This window comes from Notolepis coatsorum (assembly GCF_963971535.1).
Source record: "Notolepis coatsorum genome assembly, chromosome: 12".
Classification (NCBI taxonomy): Eukaryota; Metazoa; Chordata; class Actinopteri; order Aulopiformes; family Paralepididae; genus Notolepis; species Notolepis coatsorum.
Window position 1 is genome coordinate 128,829,504 of NC_140176.1, and position 27,278 is coordinate 128,856,781.

At 44.3% G+C, this 27,278-nt stretch overlaps 1 protein-coding gene across 1 annotated transcript in view; it reads right to left on the reverse strand.

Annotated features, from left to right (window-relative positions):
* Window positions 1-27,278, reverse strand: part of abcc1 (ATP binding cassette subfamily C member 1 (ABCC1 blood group)) — a gene marked incomplete at its 3' end in the record, with an annotated part of 263,456 nt that overhangs the window by 177,139 nt on the left and 59,039 nt on the right. The window contains exons 9-11 of the mRNA XM_084326017.1: window positions 11,475-11,652; window positions 7,465-7,626; window positions 3,452-3,544 (exon numbers count right to left, since the gene is read on the reverse strand). Coding sequence (XP_084182143.1) covers window positions 3,452-3,544; window positions 7,465-7,626; window positions 11,475-11,652 — 433 coding nt within the window. The remainder of the gene's footprint in view (window positions 1-3,451; window positions 3,545-7,464; window positions 7,627-11,474; window positions 11,653-27,278) is intronic.

Consider the following 27,278-nt stretch of genomic DNA (forward strand, 5'->3'; position numbering starts at 1 on the left):
CCGCCCTGTTACAGAAGAAGCTCTGCCCCTGTTCCCGTTACAGAAGAAGCTCCGCCCCTGTTCCTGTTACAGAAGCTCCACCCCTGTTACAGAAGAAGCCCCGCCCTGTTACAGAAGAAGCTCCGCCCATGTTCCCGTTCCAGAAGAAGCTCCGCCCCTGTTACAGAAGAATCCCCGCCCTGTTACAGAAGAAGCTCCGCCCCTGTTACAGACGAAGCTCCGCCCCTGTTCCTGTTACAGAAGAAGCTCCGCCCGTTACAGAAGAAGCTCCGCCCCTGTTCCCATTACAGAAGAAGCTCCGCCCATGTTCCTGTTACAGAAGCCCCGCCCCTGTTCCTGTTACAGAAGAAGCTCCGCCCCTGTTCCAGAAGAAGCCCCGCCCTGTTACAGAAGAAGCTCCGCCCCTGTTCCCGTTACAGAAGAAGCTCCGCCCCTGTTCCCGTTACAGATGAAGCTTCGCCCGTTACAGAAGAAGCCCCGCCCTGTTACAGAAGAAGCTCCGCCCCTGTTCCTGTTACAGAAGAAGCTCCACCCATGTTACAGAAGAAGCCCCGCCCTGTTACAGAAGAAGCTCCGCCCCTGTTCCCGTTACAGAAGAAGCTCCGCCCCTGTTACAGAAGAATCCCCGCCCTGTTACAGAAGAAGCTCCGCCCCTGTTACAGACGAAGCTCCGCCCCTGTTCCTGTTACAGAAGAAGCTCCGCCCGTTACAGAAGAAGCTCCGCCCCTGTTCCCATTACAGAAGAAGCTCCGCCCATGTTCCTGTTACAGAAGCCCCGCCCCTGTTCCTGTTACAGAAGAAGCTCCGCCCCTGTTCCAGAAGAAGCCCCGCCCTGTTACAGAAGAAGCTCCGCCCCTGTTCCCGTTACAGAAGAAGCTCCGCCCCTGTTCCCGTTACAGATGAAGCTTCGCCCGTTACAGAAGAAGCCCCGCCCTGTTACAGAAGAAGCTCCGCCCCTGTTCCTGTTACAGAAGAAGCTCCACCCATGTTACAGAAGAAGCCCCGCCCTGTTACAGAAGAAGCTCCGCCCCTGTTCCCGTTACAGAAGAAGCTCCGCCCCTGTTCCTGTTACAGAAGAAGCTCCGCCCCTGTTACAGAAGAAGCCCCGCCCTGTTACAGAAGAAGCTCCGCCCCTGTTACAGACGAAGCTCCGCCCCTGTTCATGTTACAGAAGAAGCTCCGCCCATGTTCCTGTTACAGAAGAAGCTCCGCCCGTTACAGAAGAAGCTCCGCCCCTGTTCCCGTTACAGAAGAAGCTCCGCCCATGTTCCTGTTACAGAAGCCCCGCCCCTGTTCCTGTTACAGAAGAAGCTCCGCCCCTGTTACATAAGAAGCCCTGCCCTGTTACAGAAGAAGCTCCGCCCATGTCCCCGTTACAGAAGAAGCTCCGCCCCGTTACAGAAGAAGCTCCGCCCCTGTTCCCGTTACAGAAGAAGCCCCGCCCTGTTCCTGTTACAGAAGAAGCTCCGCCCCTGTTCCTGTTACAGAAGAAGCTCCGCCCCTGTTCCTGTTACAGAAGAAGCTCCGCCCCTGTTCCCGTTACAGACGAAGCTCCGCCCCTGTTCCTGTTACAGAAGAAGCTCCGCCCCTGTTCCTGTTACAGAAGAAAGCTCCGCCCTGTTACAGAAGAAGCTCCGCCCCTGTTCCCGTTACAGAAGAAGCTCCGCCCCTGTCATGGTGCCTGGTAGCATTAATGTCCAGGTAGTCTCATATGTCATGGTGTCTGGTAGCATTAATGTCCAGGTAGTCTCATATGTCATCATGGTGTCTGGTAGCATTAATGTCCAGGTAGTCTCATATGTCATCATGGTGTCTGGTAGCATTAATGTCCAGGTAGTCTCATGTGTCATCATGGTGTCTGGTAGCATTAATGTCCAGGTAGTCTCATATGTCATGGTGTCTGGTAGCATTAATGTCCAGGTAGTCTCATATGTCATCATGGTGTCTGGTAGCATTAATGTCCAGGTAGTCTCATATGTCATGGTGTCTGGTAGCATTAATGTCCAGGTAGTCTCATGTGTCATGGTGTCTGGTAGCATTAATGTCCAGGTAGTCTCATATGTCATCATGGTGTCTGGTAGCATTAATGTCCAGGTAGTCTCATATGTCATCATGGTGTCTGGTAGCATTAATGTCCAGGTAGTCTCATATGTCATCATGGTGTCTGGTAGCATTAATGTCCAGGTAGTCTCATATGTCATCATGGTGCCTGGTAGCATTAATGTCCAGGTAGTCTCATATGTCATCATGGTGTCTGGTAGCATTAATGTCCAGGTAGTCTCATATGTCATCATGGTGTCTGGTAGCATTAATGTCCAGGTAGTCTCATATGTCATCATGGTGCCTGGTAGCATTAATGTCCAGGTAGTCTCATATGTCATCATGGTGTCTGGTAGCATTAATGTCCAGGTAGTCTCATATGTCATCATGGTGTCTGGTAGCATTAATGTCCAGGTAGTCTCATATGTCATCATGGTGTCTGGTAGCATTAATGTCCAGGTAGTCTCATATGTCATCATGGTGTCTGGTAGCATTAATGTCCAGGTAGTCTCATATGTCATCATGGTGTCTGGTAGCATTAATGTCCAGGTAGTCTCATATGTCATCATGGTGTCTGGTAGCATTAATGTCCAGGTAGTCTCATATGTCATCATGGTGTCTGGTAGCATTAATGTCCAGGTAGTCTCATGTGTCATCATGGTGTCTGGTAGCATTAATGTCCAGGTAGTCTCATGTGTCATGGTGTCTGGTAGCATTAATGTCCAGGTAGTCTCATGTGTCATCATGGTGCCTGGTAGCATTAATGTCCAGGTAGTCTCATATGTCATCATGGTGTCTGGTAGCATTAATGTCCAGGTAGTCTCATGTGTCATCATGGTGTCTGGTAGCATTAATGTCCAGGTAGTCTCATATGTCATCATGGTGTCTGGTAGCATTAATGTCCAGGTAGTCTCATATGTCATCATGGTGTCTGGTAGCATTAATGTCCAGGTAGTCTCATATGTCATGGTGTCTGGTAGCATTAATTCATTATCAATAACATGCCTGAATATTATGGTCCTAATATTGAAGACCCAAGCTTTTTTCGTAAAATATTAGATTTTTTGTTTGTTTGTTTGTTTTGTAGCACAGGCCAATACCACCAACTTGATTTTAGGTGGAGATTTCAATTGCTATCTAGATCCCTATCTTGATCGTACGTCCACTTGTCCGCCTCCGACCATTCATTCCGTTGGAGTACTAAACTATTGAATGCGTTCTTCACAGAAGATGAGCCAAAATGAGTCTCGGGTTGAAACATTGTATCCTTTCTCTTTTCGTAAACATTGCAAATGGGTCCCACAGACCTGAGCACCACACAAGGGTTGTGTGTGTGTGTGTGTGTGTGTGTGTGTGTGTGTGTGTGTGTGTGTGTGTGCGCGTGCGTGTGTGTGTGTGCAGATGTCATCACCTGGTAGGTTTTGGTTTTCATGGCGATGACAGCATTGACTGGCACCATCAGAACCATCACGGCCACTCCTGCCAGCACAGATGGACCCAGGTTCTGCACAGGACCACCACACAAGAACAGTCCAGTACAATTTAATTCCGCCACAACCTACTATGTCCTCACTACCGTCTTACTGTTGTAATTCATTTTAAACTGTGTGGGTATCAAACAGGGAGAAAGACTGTCAGGTTTTAAACTGTGTGGGTATCAAACAGGAGGAAAGACTGTCAGGTTTTAAACTGTGTGGGTATCAAACAGGAAGAAAGACTGTCAGGTTTTAAACTGTGTGGGTATCAAACAGGAGGAAAGACTGTCAGGTTTTAAACTGTGTGGGTATCAAACAGGAGGAAAGACTGTCAGGTTTTAAACTGTGTGGGTATCAAACAGGAAGAAAGACTGTCAGGTTTTAAACTGTGTGGGTATCAAACAGGAAGAAAGACTGTCAGGTTTTAAACTGTGTGGGTATCAAACAGGAAGAAAGACTGTCAGGTTTTAAACTGTGTGGGTATCAAACAGGAAGAAAGACTGTCCGGTTTTAAACTGTGTGGGTATCAAACAGGAGGAAAGACTGTCAGGTTTTAAACTGTGTGGGTATCAAACAGGAGGAAAGACTGTCCGGTTTTAAACTGTGTGGGTATCAAACAGGAGGAAAGACTGTCAGGTTTTAAACTGTGTGGGTATCAAACAGGAGGAAAGACTGTCCGGTTTTAAACTGTGTGGGTATCAAACAGGAGGAAAGACTGTCAGGTTTTAAACTGTGTGGGTATCAAACAGGAAGAAAGACTGTCAGGTTTTAAACTGTGTGGGTATCAAACAGGAGGAAAGACTGTCAGGTTTTAAACTGTGTGGGTATCAAACAGGAGGAAAGACTGTCAGGTTTTAAACTGTGTGGGTATCAAACAGGAGGAAAGACTGTCAGGTTTTAAACTGTGTGTGTATCAAACAGGAAGAAATACTGTCAGGTTTTAAACTGTGTGGGTATCAAACAGGAAGAAAGACTGTCAGGTTTTAAACTGTGTGGGTATCAAACAGGAAGAAAGACTGTCAGGTTTTAAACTGTGTGGGTATCAAACAGGAAGAAATACTGTCAGGTTTTAAACTGTGTGGGTATCAAACAGGAAGAAATACTGTCAGGTTTTAAACTGTGTGGGTATCAAACAGGAAGAAAGACTGTCAGGTTTTAAACTGTGTGGGTATCAAACAGGAAGAAATACTGTCAGGTTTTAAACTGTGTGGGTATCAAACAGGAGGAAAGACTGTCAGGTTTTAAACTGTGTGGGTATCAAACAGGAGGAAAGACTGTCAGGTTTTAAAATGTGTGGGTATCAAACAGGAGGAAAGACTGTCAGGTTTTAAACTGTGTGGGTATCAAACAGGAAGAAATACTGTCAGGTTTTAAACTGTGTGGGTATCAAACAGGAGGAAAGACTGTCCGGTTTTAAACTGTGTGGGTATCAAACAGGAGGAAAGACTGTCAGGTTTTAAACTGTGTGGGTATCAAACAGGAGGAAAGACTGTCAGGTTTTAAAATGTGTGGGTATCAAACAGGAGGAAAAACTGTCAGGTTTTAAACTGTTGACATATGTTTATTTATGACCCACTATAACATGAGGACATGTGTTTATTTATGACCCACTATAACATGAGGACATGTGTTTATTTATGACCCACTATAACATGAGGACATGTGTTTATTTATGACCCACTATAACATGAGGACATGTTTATTTATGACCCACTATAACATGAGGACATGTGTTTATTTATGACCCACTATAACATGAGGACATGTGTTTATTTATGACCCACTATAACATGAGGACATGTTTATTTATGACCCACTATAACATGACATGTGTTTATTTATGACCCACTATAACATGAGGACATGTGTTTATTTATGACCCACTATAACATGAGGACATGTGTTTATTTATGACCCACTATAACATGAGGACATGTGTTTATTTATGACCCACTATAACATGAGGACATGTTTATTTATGACCCACTATAACATGAGGACATGTGTTTATTTATGACCCACTATAACATGAGGACATGTGTTTATTTATGACCCACTATAACATGAGGACATGTTTATTTATGACCCACTATAACATGACATGTGTTTATTTATGACCCACTATAACATGAGGACATGTGTTTATTTATGACCCACTATAACATGAAGACATGTGTTTATTTATGACCCACTATAACATGACATGTGTTTATTTATGACCCACTATAACATGACATGTGTTTATTTATGACCCACTATAACATGAGGACATGTGTTTATTTATGACCCACTATAACATGAGGACATGTTTATTTATGACCCACTATAACATGAGGACATGTGTTTATTTATGACCCACTATAACATGACATGTGTTTATTTATGACCCACTATAACATGACATGTGTTTATTTATGACCCACTATAACATGAGGACATGTGTTTATTTATGACCCACTATAACATGAGGACATGTGTTTATTTATGACCCACTATAACATGAGGACATGTTTATTTATGACCCACTATAACATGAGGACATGTGTTTATTTATGACCCACTATAACATGAGGACATGTGTTTATTTATGACCCACTATAACATGAGGACATGTTTATTTATGACCCACTATAACATGACATGTGTTTATTTATGACCCACTATAACATGAGGACATGTGTTTATTTATGACCCACTATAACATGAGGACATGTGTTTATTTATGACCCACTATAACATGAAGACATGTGTTTATTTATGACCCACTATAACATGACATGTGTTTATTTATGACCCACTATAACATGACATGTGTTTATTTATGACCCACTATAACATGAGGACATGTGTTTATTTATGACCCACTATAACATGAGGACATGTTTATTTATGACCCACTATAACATGAGGACATGTGTTTATTTATGACCCACTATAACATGAGGACATGTTTATTTATGACCCACTATAACATGACATGTGTTTATTTATGACCCACTATAACATGACATGTGTTTATTTATGACCCACTATAACATGACATGTGTTTATTTATGACCCACTATAACATGAGGACATGTTTATTTATGACCCACTATAACATGACATGTGTTTATTTATGACCCACTATAACATGAGGACATGTGTTTATTTATGACCCACTATAACATGACATGTGTTTATTTATGACCCACTATAACATGAGGACATGTTTATTTATGACCCACTATAACATGACATGTGTTTATTTATGACCCACTATAACATGAGGACATGTGTTTATTTATGACCCACTATAACATGAGGACATGTTTATTTATGACCCACTATAACATGACATGTGTTTATTTATGACCCACTATAACATGACATGTGTTTATTTATGACCCACTATAACATGAGGACATGTGTTTATTTATGACCCACTATAACATGAGGACATGTGTTTATTTATGACCCACTATAACATGACATGTGTTTATTTATGACCCACTATAACATGACATGTGTTTATTTATGACCCACTATAACATGACATGTGTTTATTTATGACCCACTATAACATGACATGTGTTTATTTATGACCCACTATAACATGACATGTGTTTATTTATGACCCACTATAACATGAGGACATGTGTTTATTTATGACCCACTATAACATGACATGTGTTTATTTATGACCCACTATAACATGAGGACATGTGTTTATTTATGACCCACTATAACATGAGGACATGTGTTTATTTATGACCCACTATAACATGAGGACAAATGTGCTCCAATGAGCACCAATTCTAGTTTACCAGATAATAAGTCATAACAAAATGTCACACAGCAGCTCTACCTAGTCTCCGGTACTCCCTGCTCTCCAGCACCACCTACCTGCCAGAGGAAGTAGAGACAGCACCACCTACCTGCCAGAGGAAGTAGAGACAGCACCACCTACCTGCCAGAGGAAGTAGAGCGCCAGCACCACCTGCAGCGGGGCCGACCAGATCATATTGATGTAGGTGATGAGGTCCATGAAGCGCTGGGCGTCGACCGACATCAGGTTCACTATCTCCCCCACCGTGGAGGTGCGCCGGGCCGCGTTGCTGATCACCAGAGCCTGAGAGCAGAGGGCAGAGACACAGGTGAGAGAGGGCTGATCCCCAGAGCAGAGGTCAGAGACACAGGTGAGAGAGGGCTGATCCCCAGAGCCTGAGAGCAGAGGGCAGAGACACAGGTGAGAGAGGGCTGATCACCAGAGCCTGAGAGCAGAGGGCAGAGACACAGGTGAGAGAGGGCTGATCCCCAGAGCAGAGGGCAGAGACACAGGTGAGAGAGGGCTGATCCCCAGAGCAGAGGGCAGAGGGCAGAGACACAGGTGAGAGAGGGCTGATCCCCAGAGCAGAGGGCAGAGACACAGGTGAGAGAGGGCTGATCCCCAGAGCAGAGGGCAGAGACACAGGTGAGAGAGGGCTGATCCCCAGAGCAGAGGGCAGAGACACAGGTGAGAGAGGGCTGATCCCCAGAGCAGAGGTCAGAGACACAGGTGAGAGAGGGCTGATCCCCAGAGCAGAGGTCAGAGACACAGGTGAGAGAGGGCTGATCCCCAGAGCCTGAGAGCCTGAGAGCAGAGACACAGGTGAGAGAGGGCTGATCCCCAGAGCCTGAGAGCAGAGGGCAGAGACACAGGTGAGAGAGGGCTGATCCCCAGAGCCTGAGAGCAGAGGGCAGAGACACAGGTGAGAGAGGGCTGATCCCCAGAGCCTGAGAGCAGAGGGCAGAGACACAGGTGAGAGAGGGCTGATCCCCAGAGCAGAGGTCAGCGACAGTAGATAGACCACCAGGCCCCCCTGTACAGATCTACTGCAGGAAGCTCCTACCTTGTACAGATCTACTGCAGGAAGCTCCTACCCTGTACAGATCTACTGCAGGAAGCTCCTACCCTGTACAGATCTGCTGCAGGAAGCTCCTACCCTGTACAGATCTGCTGCAGGAAGCTCCTACCCTGTACAGATCTGCTGCAGGAAGCTCCTACCCTGTACAGATCTGCTGCAGGAAGCTCCTACCCTGTACAGATCTGCTGCAGGAAGCTCCTACCCTGTACAGATCTGCTGCAGGAAGCTCCTACCCTGTACAGATCTGCTGCAGGAAGCTCCTACCCTGTACAGATCTGCTGCAGGAAGCTCCTACCCTGTACAGATCTGCTGCAGGAAGCTCCTACCCTGTACAGATCTGCTGCAGGAAGCTCCTACCCTGTACAGATCTGCTGCAGGAAGCTCCTACCCTGTACAGATCTGCTGCAGGAAGCTCCTACCCTGTACAGATCTGCTGCAGGAAGCTCCTACCCTGTACAGATCTGCTGCAGGAAGCTCCTACCCTGTACAGATCTGCTGCAGGAAGCTCCTACCCTGTACAGATCTGCTGCAGGAAGCTCCTACCCTGTACAGATCTGCTGCAGGAAGCTCCTACCCTGTACAGATCTGCTGCAGGAAGCTCCTACCCTGTACAGATCTGCTGCAGGAAGCTCCTACCCTGTACAGATCTGCTGCAGGAAGCTCCTACCCTGTACAGATCTGCTGCAGGAAGCTCCTACCCTGTACAGATCTGCTGCAGGAAGCTCCTACCTTGTACAGATCTGCTGCAGGAAGCTCCTACCCTGTACAGATCTGCTGCAGGAAGCTCCTACCCTGTACAGATCTGCTGCAGGAAGCTCCTACCCTGTACAGATCTGCTGCAGGAAGCTCCTACCCTGTACAGATCTGCTGCAGGAAGCTCCTACCCTGTACAGATCTGCTGCAGGAAGCTCCTACCCTGTACAGATCTGCTGCAGGGTGAGGGTTATGCTCCTACCCTGTAGTGTTGTCACGATACTGGAATTTCGACTTCGATACGATACCTTGAAAAGTATCGATACTTCGATACCATTTCGATACCAAAAAAAAAATATATATATATATATATATATATATATATATATATATTTTTTTTTAACAAATTTAGCTTTTGTTGCTGGTTGATTCTCCTCAGCTTCGAGTCTGGTACTAAGAGAAGATACATATAACACTTTTAAAACCCTTTGTTTATCTTTAGATCACACATTTAAAAATAACTGTTCATCTCACTTCAATCATTTTTATTGCAAATGCAGAACATGGTATTTTCTCAAGCAGACAGATGTAAACACTGTAATCTGTGTTGCATGTACCTCACAAACTGAACAGTTAGTAACAGTTTTTATTTAAAGATAACGAGAGCAAGCGAGAGAGAGAGAGAGAGGTATCGGTAGATAGAGAGAGAGAGAGAGAGAGAGGTAGCGGTAGATAGAGAGAGAGGTAGCGAGAGAGAGAGAGAGAGGTAGCGGTAGATAGAGAGAGAGCGAGAGAGAGAGAGAGAGAGAGAGAGAGAGAGAGAGAGAGGTAGCGATAGATGGAGAGAGACAGAGAGAGACAGAGAGAGGCTATGCTCGGAGAATTTTAGTAATGTTACATTTTCAACAAGATTGCTGCTATTTAAACACTTGGTGGAAACGGGGTAACGTTAACCTTATGTCGACTGTAGTATTGTATGACCTCGACATAACGTTTACACGTTAACGTTACTTCCATGCAGTATTTATAACGGTGGCAAGCTAAGCTAAGGGGGCTAACTTTAGCTGGTAGCTGTAACGTTACAACGAAGCAGCTGTTGATATTATGCGCCATCAGTAGACAACGTATCATGTATTAAACTAGAGTTAATGGTTTAATGCTTCAGTCACAGTGACGTTGAAAGAGCAGCTGTCACGAACCTCTTTCATTTCTTTATGGAGATCGGCGCTGGCACTGCTATTAACACCGCTTGCAAATAGCATTGGGGCATTTGTAGCTTGTCCTTCGTTGTTTACTTGAAACCCGAAGTACCTCCAAACAGCACTTCTGCTGCTTTCTTTATCCACAAGCACAAGTTGCGGAGGCTCTGCATTTACCATCTTCAGCTAAAATGTTTGTTTACTAACTGAAGAAGACGGCTCTCTGTGACTCTGTGAGGGGGAGGGCTGGACTCGGAGGAGCCGGGGGGCAAGCGCGCTGAGCGCTCTGAACAGCGCGTCAACAACTTGCGGTAGAACACTCGCCAGCTGGTGGTACCGATACTGCAGAAAGTATCGGTACTTCGGGAAATGAGTATCGAAGCCTTTTTAAATATTCAGTATCGATATGTATCGATACTTCGATATTTTTGACAACACTACTACCCTGTACAGATCTGCTGCAGGGTGAGGGTTATGCTCCTACCCTGTACAGATCTGCTGCAGGGTGCTGTAGGGTGATGCAGGGTGATGCAGGGTGAGGGTTATGCTCCTACCTTGTACAGATCTGCTGCAGGGTGCTGTAGGGTGCTGCAGGGTGAGGGTTATGCTCCTACCCTGTACAGATCTGCTGCAGGGTGCTGTAGGGTGCTGCAGGGTGAGGGTTATGCTCCTACCTTGTACAGATCTGCTGCAGGGTGCTGTAGGGTGCTGCAGGGTGAGGGTTATGCTCCTACCCTGTACAGATCTGCTGCAGGGTGCTGTAGGGTGCTGCAGGGTGAGGGTTATGCTCCTACCTTGCGGTACACAGGCCCCACGATGGGGGTTATGCTCCTACCTTGTACAGATCTGCTGTAGGGTGCTGCAGGGTGAGGGTTATGCTCCTACCTTGTACAGATCTGCTGCAGGGTGCTGCAGGGTGGGGGTTATGCTCCTACCTTGCGGTACACGGGCCCCACGATGGGGGTTATGCTCCTACCTTGCGGTACACGGGCCCCACGATGGGGGTTATGCTCCTACCTTGCGGTACACGGGCCCCACGATGGGGGTTATGCTCCTACCTTGCGGTACACGGGCCCCACGATGGGGGTTATGCTCCTACCTTGCGGTACACGGGCCCCACGATGGGGGTTATGCTCCTACCTTGCGGTACACGGGCCCCACGATGGGGGTTATGCTCCTACCTTGCGGTACACGGCCCCCACGATGGCGCTGCGCAGGCGCATGCCGGTGACGAAGCAGACGTGGAAGTACTTCTGCAGGATGAGCGTCTGCACGCAGGTGCACACAAAGAGCAGCGCCGTGTAGAAGTAGCCGTGCCAGGAGGGGGCGCTGGAGTTGTTGACAAATTTGATCAGCAGCCTGGATAGGGAGGAGAGGAAGAGAACCGTGGTCAGAAGGATTGGATCCAAAAACACTTAGGATATACAGCTGGTCCACTCAAACTGGAAAACACTTAGGATATACAGCTGGTCCACTCAAACTGGAAAACACTTAGGATATACAGCTGGTCCACTCAAACTGGAAAACACTTAGGATATACAGCTGGTCCACTCAAACTGGAAAACACTTAGGATATACAGCTGGTCCACTCAAACTGGAAAACACTTAGGATATACAGCTGGTCCACTCAAACTGGAAAACACTTAGGACATACAGCTGGTCCACTCAAACTGGAAAACACTTAGGATATACAGCTGGTCCACTCAAACTGGAAAACACTTAGGATATACAGCTGGTCCACTCAAACTGGAAAACACTTAGGATATACAGCTGGTCCACTCAAACTGGAAAACACTTAGGATATACAGCTGGTCCACTCAAACTGGAAAACACTTAGGATATACAGCTGGTCCACTCAAACTGGAAAACACTTAGGATATACAGCTGGTCCACTCAAACTGGAAAACACTTAGGATATACAGCTGGTCCACTCAAACTGGAAAACACTTAGGATATACAGCTGGTCCACTCAAACTGGAAAACACTTAGGATATACAGCTGGTCCACTCAAACTGGAAAACACTTAGGATATACAGCTGGTCCACTCAAACTGGAAAACACTTAGGATATACAGCTGGTCCACTCAAACTGGAAAACACTTAGGATATACAGCTGGTCCACTCAAACTGGAAAACACTTAGGATATACAGCTGGTCCACTCAAACTGGAAAACACTTAGGACATACAGCTGGTCCACTCAAACTGGAAAACACTTAGGATATACAGCTGGTCCACTCAAACTGGAAAACACTTAGGATATACAGCTGGTCCACTCAAACTGGAAAACGTCCCACCATGATATTTGTCCAATTGTGGTCACAAGAGTATTAAGCGTAAGAGGAAATCTCACTAAATGAAAGATTAAGCCTTTTTTGAGTTCCTAATACTGTACATGTTCTCCTTTAACCCTGTGTGGTGTTCTCCTTTAACCCTGTGTGGTGTTCTCCTTTAACCCTGTGTGGTGTTCTCCTTTAACCCTGTGTGGTGTTCTCCTTTAACCCTGTGTGGTGTTCTCCTTTAACCCTGTGTGGTGTAGACCCACAACATTATTGGGATTTTAGAAACAATGAATGATAACAATTAGGGCTGTACCGAATGTCATTTTTTAACATGCAAAGCTTCGATTGAAGTATTCGAATGAAGCTTCGAATGTCTATTAAAAAAAAGTACTTGTTCTGGATCGAGGTCCCATCAAAGAGGTCATGGCACAATATTATAATGGAATGCATTCCCTGTGAATACATCACGTGCATGCTGCACTCTAAACAGGACACTTTCTATGAAATATGGGACCCATATCTGTCTCATATCGGGTCTGCCACTGTACTTGGTGGGTTCCCCCATTACCCATAGCCTCCTTGTGGACCAATGCTGCCTTGTGTTGTTTTGTTAATGCTGCAGGGGAGGAAATTAGGCCACTTTACTCGCCAAATGCGAGTATTTTTTACGTTTGGCGAGTGATTCATGAAGACCACTCGCCAGTCTGGCGAGTATACAAAAACAAAAAAACATTCTGCGATCACTGCACTGGCAAACGGTGCGCGTCTTCTGAGTGCTCGCTTTAGTTGACAGTGCCACGAGAGCACTGCACAAGACCACCCGCGGACATATAATGTTTAATAAAAGTTTGCGCAGTACTGGCCAACCCGCGGACATATAATAATAAAAGTCCCGCGGTACTAGGCTAGCCATCAGGAGCACTCTCAAACGGATAACGTTAAACACAGCAGAAGATGGAAAACAGACAGACTGACCAACGGGGAACTGCATCCAACCCTAGTACAACCCTCGAGTATAAGTTACTAAGGACACATTTAAATCACAGAGGTGTAATGTTAGTCTACTGGAAATGTATACAGTGGTTAGCTTCTAGTTTTAGCGATAGCTGCTTGCTAGCTAACGTTAGCCCCGTGTGCTCAAAGCAGCCAGCTAGGTGTATCTGTTATGACTATAATGTTTCCAAAAAAGCACCGGACTACGACGTAAGGTTAGACATTTTATTTCATGCTCAAAAGCCCCTGGCTTGCACATCGCAGTCACGAAAGGGGCTAGCTCAACCAGTGCACTGTGTACAACAGCACGTCACCAACCCAACTGACGTTACCACAACACTTGACGGTACTGTCGTAAGACCACCGTGCTGTCTTAAAGGCACAGTGTGCCTACCCAGATGCATACACAACATTGACGAGGCTTGACAACCGAGGTTCAAAGTTAACTTGATTGATTGATTGAAAACTTTATTAACAGATTGCAGAATGGGTACAATACAGTACGGCATTTTCAATTCATCATAACATATGACATACAGATAGACTTAGACTACTGCTACATCTATATATTTCACATCTATCTATACACTTCACAACATACTTCGGTTTTTTTCTTTCACTGCCCAACCCAGTCCAACCCAGCATCTTTCACTGCCCAGTTCAGCCCAACCCAGTCCAGAATAGATACCTCTTTCATGTTAATATGTTTTATGCTAATATTGTGAAGAGTAGAGATTAATGTTTTATGCTAATTACATATTTTAAAGAGTAGAGACACGGTGTGATTATTTTACTATGATTGAAAATCTATTTAGACGAAGACATACAAAGAAGTAATTATCACAATTAGCGATTTTGTTTGTCTGGTAAAAAATCTGTTTGGCTGGTAAAAAAAAATCAGATACTCGCCAGTTGGCTGGTAAGCCAAAAAGTTAGTTTCCTCCCCTGTAATGCTGGTATCGTTGTTGAGGGTATCATGACAATTGTAAAGGTGCAAACGTGTTCATGTCCACATACACACACACACAGAACACATATGCACTCACACACATGAAGCATGCACACATAAAATGCACAAGACTTACTAATCACACACATAAAACGCACACATAGGGTATGCACAAGCACATAGGTAAAACACACATATAGTACACATACACACACACGTCGCACACTTAGTACAGTCTATTTGAGTACATCTGTCCTAACACTGGCAGGGATCCGAACCCTCAAGAGCCACCTCAAGGAGACACCAACATGGTGGCTAGTGCCTGAGCTGAGCCACATCTATTTTTAATTTAATTTTTATTATTTTACTTTTTCTTGTTTGTCTGTCTCTTGTCAAGGTCATTATGATTCATGTTACTGTTATTATTGTTGTCGTCGCTGTTGTCATTATTATTAGTGTGGGTGACCTGGCGAAGCCAGGTTGCCACCCACACTATACATATCCATACTCTTTTTATTATTCTTTATTCCACCGATTTTGCCAACACACTCGTGCCAGAGCGTTCGCGCCCCATACACGTGAAAGGTATCAAAACGACCGGCTTGCTCCAACTCGAGTTGCTATTCGAACTCGTAAAGTTTCACCGCACCGTCTGGCTACGAATCGACTTTAAACGGTAAAATTTCGGTCCCATTGGGAATGCATTGCATTTTAGAGTGTAGCAGCTGAAATAATCTTTTTCCCCCTACCTTGGGTGAATTGCGAGTGTGATCTCAATTTTGGACGTAGAAATAAAACAAACACATCAAAACGATGACACGGCTGTCATCCCGCTCACAAAAGAAAAATAAATGGAATTGGACATTTCTATCTCAACTGACGACCATTTGTTTGAAGGTTCTCCTCCCCATTGACCGCCATGCAATCGCACTCTAGAAATCACATTTTTCACACTATTTTTTAGCCTTCTGTTCCGATCGCCGAAGGAGTGCCACAATATCGCACGAATGTCACAATATCGCGCACAACCCTTCGCCTACTCGTTGTAGTGCTCATGTGCGCGTCACAACGCTTCATCTCTTATAGTTTTCTTTTAATCAATGTGACAATGCAGTCATGCATCTGCCTCCATAGAAATGCATTGAATAGAAAATATGCAAGTCATAGTGATTGCTTCACCTGTGTGGCTCATGGCTCACTCATGATTGGTTCAGCTGTGTGGCTCGTGGCTGAGCTGCCAATGACATCATCCACTTAACCCATCATTGGCCATCACTGTGTTGCAGTACTGAATTGCTGACAGCGCCCTCTGTCTTGTGGGTTGTGTCATTGTACTCAGTAGGGATATCCTCTTTCATTTTTCATTGGTCCATGTTGACCCCCTTTCATTGGTCGATGTTGACCACTCCCCCGATCCTTAGACCACGCCCCCTTAGGCCACACCCCCTCAGTGTATCTCTTGAACCGTTTGTCGTAGAGACTTGCGGATTGTGCCATTGTACTCAGTAGGGATATCCTCTTTCATTTTTCATTGGTCCATGTTGACCCCCTTTCATTGGTCGATGTTGACCACTCCCCCGATCCTTAGACCACGCCCCCTTAGGCCACACCCCCTCAGTGTATCTCTTGAACCGTTTGTCGTAGAGACTTGCGGATTGTGCCATTGGTCGATGTTGACCACCTTTCATTGGTCGATGTTGACCACTCCCCCGATCCTTAGACCACGCCCCCTTAGGCCACACCCCCTTTAAAAAAATCGGAAAAATCCGAAAACTCGGAAAAATCCCAAAACTCGGAAAAATCTAAAATCCGAAAAAGTTCAAAAACTCGGAAAAATCCCAAAACCCAAAAACTCGGAAAAATCCGAAAAATCCGAAAACTCGGAAACATCAAAAATCCGAAAAAGTTCAAAAACTCGGAAAAGTCCGAAAACCCGAAAACTCGGAAAAATCCAAAAACTCGGAAAACTCGGAAACATCAAAAATCCGAAAAAGTTCAAAAACTCGGAAAAATCCGAAAACTCGGAAACATCAAAAATCCGAAAAAGTTCAAAAACTCCTGGACCACATCCTAATGACTAATGACGGGTTTCTGCCTTTTTTCCCTGTGACCTCCAGGCCCAGTGCTGATGTCCCCGAAGCCTGGGAGTCTGGTGGAGTCCTACCCAGAGCTGGGCATGGGCAAGGGGCTGAGCAGCTCCCTGGACACCCGCCGGTCCCAGAGCAGCTGACTTACATCCAGGACCAGCTGAGCTCCAAAGAGGACCAGAGTCATGTTTGCATGTATTAGCTCTAGAATTGCCACAGTTATCCAAGTAACAGGTGAACGTCCAAAGGAACCATAACTGATTTAATGAGCCATTCGCAGTTTCACTGTATCGGCCATGTGTACTTAGACTTGCATGGCTTAATCTTTGAGACAAGCATATGCTACTGGCAGGATCAACCAGGTAGCCTCCGATCCGAGGTGGGCTCACGCGGACGCCTCAGCGAGATGTGACCCGAGAAGCGACATTTTGTTTTTGCTACATTTAATTTGAGTCTGTTTTCAGTTATCCAATTCGAAATCATAAATAATTCACTCTGAAGTATCTTATTCACTTGTTCTGTGCTCTCAGCGGATGCATATATAGTTGTATCATCAGCATAAATCGCTGTACCTGCACTTTCCAATACATAAGGCATATCATTTACAAATATAGAGTAAAGGAGGGGTCCAAGACAACTTCCTTGGGGAATACCACACTGGAGTGTTACCATATTTGACATGGAACCATTAAATATAACACATTGTTGTCTATTAGACAAGTAGCTTCTCATCCATTCCATGGCAGTGTCTTCAATACAAATATAGAGTAAAGGAGGGGTCCAAGACAACTTCCTTGGGGAATACCACACTGGAGTGTTACCATATTTGACATGGAACCATTAAATATAACACATTGTTGTCTATTAGACAAGTAGCTTCTCATCCATTCCATGGCAGTGTCTTCAATACAATACAGTACAGTGTACTCTCAGCGGATGCATATATAGTTGTATCATCAGCATAAATCGCTGTACCTGCACTTTCCAATACATAAGGCATATCATTTACAAATATAGAGTAAAGGAGGGGTCCAAGACAACTTCCTTGGGGAATACCACACTGGAGTGTTACCATATTTGACATGGAACCATTAAATATAACACATTGTTGTCTATTAGACAAGTAGCTTCTCATCCATTCCATGGCAGTGTCTTCAATACAATACAGTACAGTGTAATTTCAATAATAATAGGTCATGATCTATGATGTCGAAATCCAAGAGCACTGTACCCACAACTAACTTCCTATCGATCAGCTGTAGCCAGCTATCTGTAAGAGATGTTAAAGCAGTTCCTGTAGAGTATCCTACTTTGTATGCATGCTGGAAATCAGAATTAATGTTGTTTTCGTTTAAATACTTTTGAATCTGCTTGAACACAATTCCTTCCAATTACTTCCAATTCTACCTATTACTGGTAAAATACTAATGGGCCTACTGTTTGAACCTGTAAATGGCTCTTTACAGTTCTTTGGTAGTGGAGTTACTTTGGCTATTTTCCAAGGCTGAGGAAAGACACTCTCTTCAAAACATCAAGGTCCCCCATTTTGCAATTCTTAGTGACATTGATCAGCGTTGTCCTGAGCTAGCCAAGTTCGTACGTGGTGCTGGAAATCCTTGAAAAATGCTTGTATTTCAATGTGCTGTTTTCAAGGTTTTAAATGTGCTTCAATTGTGTATAAAGTGCTGGAAAGTTATTGTTGAAATTGTAATTGCATTTTCATAATAAATCGCTATCTGACTGAATAGTTTGGATTTTGGTCCTGTTATTACAATATTTATCATCTCCGTTACATATAAGCTTGCTGTAATGTCTAACTTGCTGTGCCTAATCTGATCGCATCTGTATGATCCAAATGCAAAGGATGGCATGTCAATTTGAGTTGCTTTTTCTGTCATCTGCGACATCTTCTGTCAAGTTCTTCTGTCAGTTACAGTGGGTGACAATATTGTCACAAGGAAAGATGAAATTACCTACCTGGGTTCCATCCTAGAGGCTAATCTCTCCTGTGACAAAATGGCATCCAATGTAATAAAAAAAAAGTCAACCAACGAACTAGATTCTTGTACCGGATCTCCTCTCTGGTAAACAAGAATACCCTGAAGACTCTGGCAGGAGCACTCATTCAAGGGTACTATGACTATGCTTGCACCTCATGGTACCAAAGCACCTCAAAGGCGCTAAAAACAAAATTACAAACATCTCAAAACAAACGGGTCAGACTACTGCTTGACCTTACTCCTAGAACCCGCCTCACCCCTGCCCAATTTGACAACCTAGGATGGCTTAGAGTAGACAACAGAGTACAGCAACTTGCAATGGGCCTGGTCTACAAGATACACTACACGACCAAGGTACCCATGTACATGTCAAAATATTTCCCAAAGGTCAGTGAATACCACGATCACAACACCAGAGGTAGCTCCACAAATCATGTTAAACCCAGATTCGGCTCAAACAAGGGACTAAACACGTTTCGCAATTATGCCACAACAATGTGGAACGCCCTACCCAAAGCTGTAAAGGAATGTGAATCACAACCCACATTCAAAACCGCTCTTAAAAGAGCACCTACGGGAGGCTGCAATTCGAAACTGGCCACCGTAAATGCCCAAAACCCCCACCACCTCCTAATAGACAGTCTCCTCCCCACCGCATGTATATATTCCCTCCCCGCCGTATGTATATTTCTCTCCCACCCACCCACCCCCTCCTAATGTACAGTCCCCTCCCCATCATATATACTCTGTCAGGATCTAGGGGTAACAGTACTGTATATTTGAATACCGTTTATGTCACAAATGTATCAGTACTAAATACCTATATGTCCCTATGCCATAAATGTCATGTATGTTGTGTATGTCATAAATGTCTATATGAATTGAAAATGGGGGACCCTGATGGAAACAAGACAAGCGTCTTTCTCAGGTCTGCATCCCCTTAACAATTGTATGTATTGAGCCGTACTGTATTGTACCCATTCTGCAATCTGTTAAATAAAGTTTTCATTCATTCATTCATTCATTCATATATGTCCTGATGAATAGAAAATGGGGGACCCTGATGTAAACAAGACGAAAGTCTTTCTGAATGAATGAATGAATGAATGAATGAAAACTTTATTTAACAGATTGCAGAATGGGTACAATACAGTACGGCTCAATACATACAATTGTTAAGGGGATGCAGACCTGAGAAAGACGTTTGTCTTGTTTCCATCAGGGTCCCCCATTTTCAATTCATATAGAAGTTCTCTGGTCTGCATCCCCTTAACAATTGTGTGTATTGAGCTGTACTGTATTGTACCCATTCTGCAATCTGTTAAATAAAGTTTTCATTCATTCATTCATTCAAACTTTATCCGACTTGCTTTCACGCAAACCAGTGTAGCACGTCACTATTCTGCTGACGTCATTCATTCATCTAAGCCAATGGGAGGTCACATTGTTATACCAGGAGTCATACCAGGCACACAGACCAATGAGAGACGTCGATATTCCCCACTGAACTAAACCAGGAAGTAGAAAACGTTCATTCTTATCGGCAAACTTCGTCATTATATGCCAAACCAGTTCGATTTTTTAAAATCTGCTTTCACAGTTACATTCACACCTCTCACCCAACCTTAGGTCATGTCATTAATCCTTACGTAAACCACTTCCCCGCACGTAAATTGAATCTAACGTCACACGTTAAGCCCAAACTGAAGATTTTTGCCATCCCGTTTTAAACAGCGTAAATATGACATTTCTCTTCGTTTTTAAAGCAATCAATTCATTTTCGCCAACTCCTACACATCATACCTAGTATCCCTCCGTTTTTAATAACAATCCGACCGTCGCAACATATTATATAACACATAATATTCGCTGACGTCCACGGTTTTCCACGTGTGTGAGCTTCATACTTTTACACTGCCAGTGCAGTAGGTGGCGGTATGTGTATTTTCGAGCTCAGCAGAAGAATAGACGGCTTCCCGTAGTCACACACTTCAAAGCCCCAGTGAGTGACGTACATCAAACGTCTCGACCCCGGCCCGGCCAGCCAGTCTTTCTCTGCTCTTCGAACAGAAAAGACCTGTACTTCACACCTACAGTGATTCTATACTATTCCTACAACGGATTACGCATTTTCGTTATTTTTCATTCGAAAACTATATACACAGACCGCAGATTTCAGTTCCAGCTGACTCCGAAACAGGTTTGTGATGCAGAATACACGATGGAATTACAATTACAGTCACTGTGTGTTTGCATTGTGGCTAAGCTAGCTAGTAGCTACTACCGCATTAGTTTAACGTTAGTTAATACATTGACATGCTTAGTCTAGTGGTGAGAGCTATGTTTGTATCACAACTACAACGGACTACTAATTTAGTGTACAAGCATGCCTTAGTGTACAAGCCAAGACTTTCGATGTATTAGCGAACGTTAGAATCATGCTATGCTACGCTACACACTGCATGCTAACGTCAATGGAACTTGCCATTATAACAGTATAGCAGTTAGCTCACGCTACTTAGCCAGCACATATCGGGAGCTATCAGTGGTTAGATAACATTAGAGACAACGCTGTGTGTATTAAACAAAGGTGAATAGATGACTGGGCCATTTTGTTTAATGCTTAAGTTGAAAGAGGAGCTTTGAGCTAACGGGGTTTGATAGCTAACACTAGCTCATGTTATCCAGTGGCAGTGCCAATCAGTAATGCTAGCAGAATGAATGGATGTAAACCGGTTGTAATTTCATTAGACAGACCAGTGCGGGCATTTAATAACATGCAATGGGCTAACGTTACGTCTGCATCCCCTTAACAATTGTCTGTATTGAGCTGTACTGTATTGTACCCATTCTGCAATCTGTTAAATATTGATTGGTTGTTATTAACAGATTGCAGAATGGGTACAATACAGTACAGCTCAATACACACAATTGTTAAGGGGATGCAGACCAGAGAGAGACTTTCGTCTTGTTTACATCAGGGTCCCCCATTTTCAATTCATCATAACATATATGACACACATGACATACAGATAGACAATACTGCTACATCTATACATTTATGACATACCAGATTTACAAATACAGTAGCCTATTGAAGACCAGACACTCTGTATCAGTGATGGCTGTCATAATGTAGAGCTATTTAACACTTATTTTAACAAAGAAATATCACGTACAGCACCTTTAACATGCCTCCAGTTGAAACGTATAGGCTACTTGTACATAGTGTATGGTGAAAGATATAATTTGCATGGTTTAAAATGTTTGACTGCTGCATCTGACTTCACATGGAATCTTGCCCTCAGTGTTGTTTTCTTCTCGCTGAAACAATAGTGTATAATGTGATACTAATTCTGGTTGCTGGTGCAATATCTGGGCCTCTGAGCCATATTGACACCATGTAACTAGGGGGAAATGTGGGGTTAAACACAATGGTTTTTAGATGGAGGCGTAGATATGTGTGTGTGTGTGTATGTATGCATATATATATGCATATGCATATGTGTATGTATGTGTATATATATATATATTATATAATAGAAATACAGGACCCACTCGAGGCTTCTCAACTGACCACTGGCTAATCTCAACAGAACAAATACACTGACGAAGACTACGCCAGAGGACCAATCCAGGAGCTCCGGTCCATCTTCATAGAACGTAATAGCACTAGCGATTTACTAAATAGAATTTAACTTAATAGGTTCAAAACAAATATGGCGTCTCCCCCTCCCCCCCCCCCCCCCCCCGAAAGTACCTGCCCACCCAAAATGGAGTGAGGAGGAGTTTAACTTGATTAAAACGATACAGTTGCTCCTAATAGCGGACTACCAGAGTCTCCAATTTGAAAAGCCCATCACTAGGGCCCTCGCGTCTCGCTTAGTGCATATTAGAAAATTGGCTAAAAAGGAGAAGAAACAGACCGAACTCACAAGGAGACTGTCCGATGACAGGAACTCCAACTGGCAGAGAGATACCCTGGACCACTTGAAAAGGGAGTATCGGTTCCGCCGCGCTAGAACCGTCACGGCCCTTAAGGCCTTTACCACGCTTAGCGTAGCCTTTTGGAAGGTGGCCCTGGGCAAAGCCATAAGCTGGTCCACTCACCGCACCAAACATATGACTCCAGAGGCCTTTAGGGTCTTTGAACAACAGGTTCTACAAATTAGATTAGACCACGAGCCGGAACAGACGCAGGCAGCAACATCGTCCTCAGGTGACGAACCCAGACCTGCCCCTGAGACGGAAATGACGTGTACACCCCAACCATCTGCAGAGACAATTGGGTGCGGTAACACGCTTAAACGTAGACGCTCACCTACCACAAATCAGAACCAAAACCGGGGGAACCAACCCCAGAATGTTGACAGTGACCCTAATACGGCCAGAACGGAGAGAGTTTTGCCTATTAATCAGGCCTCACTCGTTGGCCACGTAGACCTCGATATGAGCACTCGTAGGGGCGCCGTCTACGCTCACGCAGCCCATGGGGGAACCGTGGCCACAACCACGACATCCTCGGCACACATAGATGCCGGTGACGAGGGGACATCAGGAACCACGGGCCACGCCATGGTACCGTACGAGCCTGACCCCACCTCGATATTCGACCTTACTCTACACGAGACATCCGACTTTAATTTTATATTCGAGGCGCCTCGTATGGACGCACCCCTTTCCCCAGAGCTCTCGCTGGGCCTTAGACGGACCCGTGAAACCCCAGGACGCAACCCGTCCCCGGGACCCGGACCCACCCATAACCTAGGACCTACCGCGCACTCAACCCCTATAGAATCCGAAACCGAAACACCGCCACCCGAAACCACGCCACAGTTACCCTGGTACGAACGACATGAATGCCATGGGGTTAAAGAGAACTGGAGACTAAACATACATAGGAATATAGTCATCATGGGGGACTCTAACTTAAGGTTGTTACCCCCCATCCATAATAACTTAATACAGGTAGATAGCTACCCGGGTGCCAGAATCCATCACGCGATTCAAATACTTGAGCACCTTGAGACGTCTCCTAGTGTTAAGGCAGTACTTCTGTCGTTCGGTATCAACGATAAGCAAACCTGCAACGGGCATTTGGCAGCCAGGAACGTAAAAAGACTGAATGCAGTGGCCAAAAGGGCATTCCCGGAGGCACTCGTATACATGGCGTGCATAAACGCCTCCTACCGCCTAAGAGACTCTATGCTAGTCAACATTAATAGCTTAAATGAAGCCATACGCGAAAACATACTTCACATCCCGTTACTGGGACTGAGGTTATTCCAAACACAGCGTGACCACATCCACTGGACCCTGCAAACAGGGATCCACATGTGGGCACTGTGGGAAAGTATACTAGAGCGACACATGTAAAAATTTCCCCCGAAAAAAACACACCGCGCAGGGACCGGACTACTCGGGGCCCCCCCCCCCCCCCCAAAAGACCCCGTTCGTCACGTTTAAATAAATAGATTTATCAATAGAGCTGTAAAACAAACAAAATATGTTCCAGAGTCAAAATTAGTACGATTATAACCTCCCTTCTTTCTCTTATAAAAGTACAGGTTATCATCAGCATTAATAGGACAGGGACTATTTTAATCGCAAAATAGTGCGGGTAAGTATTTTGGGTAAGTATCTACAGAGCACCCTTCAGGTAGGTTATGTAGCCTAGGACTTAAGAAGTGGCGAACCACTACCGGACACACCGCAGAACTTAGGGACCCTGAAAAGGTGCTCAAAAAAGAAAAAAATATAAAAAAAAGAATATATATATATAGAAAAAGGAGGAGGAAGGATGTATATATATATACATATATATGTGTGTGTATATACATAATTTTTTCTCTATTAAAAAAATGTTTTAAAAAAACTCTTCTAAAAAATAAAAACAAAAACAGAGACCCCTACCCTTAAACGGTACCGGTCAAGATAGGGTGTAACCCCTCCTACCCCCTGAAGGGACGGGCAATCACCAATAATATTAATTTTTAAAAATAAAACATAGACTAAGTTCCAGAGGACCATGAAACCTTCTTACAAGGCATGATCTTATGGAACATATTCAGGGGGGGCAAGGTTAAACGATTAAAGGTAGTGGATATGATGTTACTCCATTTTAGGACGGAAATGAACCAAATACTTTGGGGAAATCCCTCTTGGAGATACTGACCACACCCGTTTCCTTTTCCCTTGCCTCCCTGGAACTCTATTTGACCCCTGACACTTCGCTTACCCCGGGTTACATTGGGGAACTCTTTTGTTTACCTCATAACCTGGACCCTAACATAGACGCTGACCATAATTAGCCACTGATGAACTCCGAAGCCTAGTCTAGAGACCCCAAATAATTCATAAAACCCTTATACTTACCGTTGACCAGGGCCTTAACCTAGGCACCAACCTGATCCGACTACTAGGGACGGACAATTTTGAACCCTTAGACCCCCAAAAAAGGCTCTTGAGACCCTGACTGGGCCTCAATACCTTGATCCTGACTTAAGCTCTAACCCTAGCTAACTAATAAATCAATCAATTAATCAATCAATCAATGGTTCATTTAACCTATCAATCAATCTGTTAATCAATCAACCACACCCAAACAACGAATCAATCAATCAATCGACGACTAAACTACTCATTCAATCAACCAATTAATTGTCATATCAAAATTAATCTAGGAACCTTCTGGAGTAACCCTGTTCCACTACCACATAACAGTTGATCAGCCCTCTCAAGTACCAGACAATGGGGGGTTGACCTTTCACTGTCGTGAGACGATGGTTGATCTCTAGCTGCCCTGCTACAGGTGTCGAACCTTCCGTTACCACACTCCAAGTGATTGATATGCGACTGGGGGGTGGGGTACAACATGACGGTTTGAAAGCCATGGTGTAACTCATTTCCATACATTAGGGAGGGAGACTTTCCACTACCACACTGTTGACAGACAACATGTAGTTGGTTTACTGGGAAATAGCAGGGTCCACTTAACTGTAATAGGTATGATGAGTGGACCTTTGAATTATACTGTTACCAAAGGGCCCAATGCGATATAGTGTGTCTTGAAACAACACAAGGTGACCTGGTAGGATTTGAGGTCATACCCACACCACCGCTCTGCAAAGGGGCAACCCCCTCACTGCTACTGACAGTGGTTGGAATTTTGTTTTATGACCAAACTACAGGATCAATAAGATCCATAATGGTAAATATTCATAATGATAAAGGAGAGTGAGTATGGCTACAATGGTTCTAATGACAGTGTGATGTAGTATCAGACTGACTGCAGTGTTAGTAGTGAAAAATAAATAAAAAAATTATTAATGAGAACAATGTTTTAACATTGTTTATACAGATGGTACTGGAGCGATAACCCCTCTCTCTTCTGGTACCCACCGTCATCCGACATCCAGAACCAATACGTCAAGCACACAAGCACATGCCATGGGAGAGGACTCTCTCCAAAGTAACATCAATGTAACATCAATGTACACAAGCATATGCCATGGGAGAAGACCTTCTCCAAAGTAACATCAATGTACACAAGCATATGCCATGGGTTAAGACCTCCTCCAAAGTAATAGTGGTATGAGGCCTCCTGGGCCATCAATAAACTGGTCTGACCTTTCTTTAACCTCTCTACAGAGGATATACCCTTTACTAGCACATAACGTAGTGAGAAGGCCCCTGCACGACCACAGGGAGGGAGGGGAGGATTTACACAGTGTATTAGGGGACATCATATTGGGATAAACTAATTTAATACAAATGAGCTGGGGCTACCTCACTGTGGAGGTCAGACCTCTGATACCATGGGTCAGGGGATTTTACCTCTTAAAAGGGAAAAACCTTGTTAGACATGACCTGACAACAAATAACCTAAACACTAGGACCTGGCCAACGAGGATGATGTAGGAACGTTATACTTTTTCATTCATAGATTCTTCCAAAAATACCTTCTAGAAATTAAGTGTGTTTTTGATTGTTTTCTGTTTTATTCCCGGTAAAGGCTGTAATCTTCACTCGCACACCGTGCGAGTAATTGATTTTTTCCGGTTCGCACACACATATTTCTAGGGGCATATGCGAGCAATATGGTCGCACTGTAGAGCCCTGTTAATACTTGAATACGTTTTGAAATAAAAACCGCTACTTTTATACAACAGTCAACAAAATATTGATTTATGACCAGATGTCATTTCGGGACCGGTCCCGTCGGGTGCAAGAGGTTAATTGACCTGTAGTTCACACAGCACAAAGATTATATAATCCTGTGACATGATTGGAGGACATATACAAGCTTATATTATAGTCTACATAACTAAAATAATGTGTGCTAAACTATTTACAGTTTTGGTCTACGTGAGATTATGTGCAAAATAAATCTGGATTGTTTTTCAGTAAAGCGCTCCTTTAACTTTCTGGTCTGTGTGAATATTTGAAACCCCATCTGATTTGTTCATTATCTATCGCAAAATTTAGTGAGAAGAACAGCATGCCACGCAAGGGGAAGAGGTCTCAGGCTGCAAAACGACGCTGCACTAAGGTCGTGGAGGTAAGTGACAGCAAGGTATGTAGTCCACCTTTCCCATGCACAGCTCAGCAGGAAGTTCCGGCTGCAAAACGACGCTGCACTAACGTCGTGGAGGTAAGTGACAGCAAGCTATGTAGT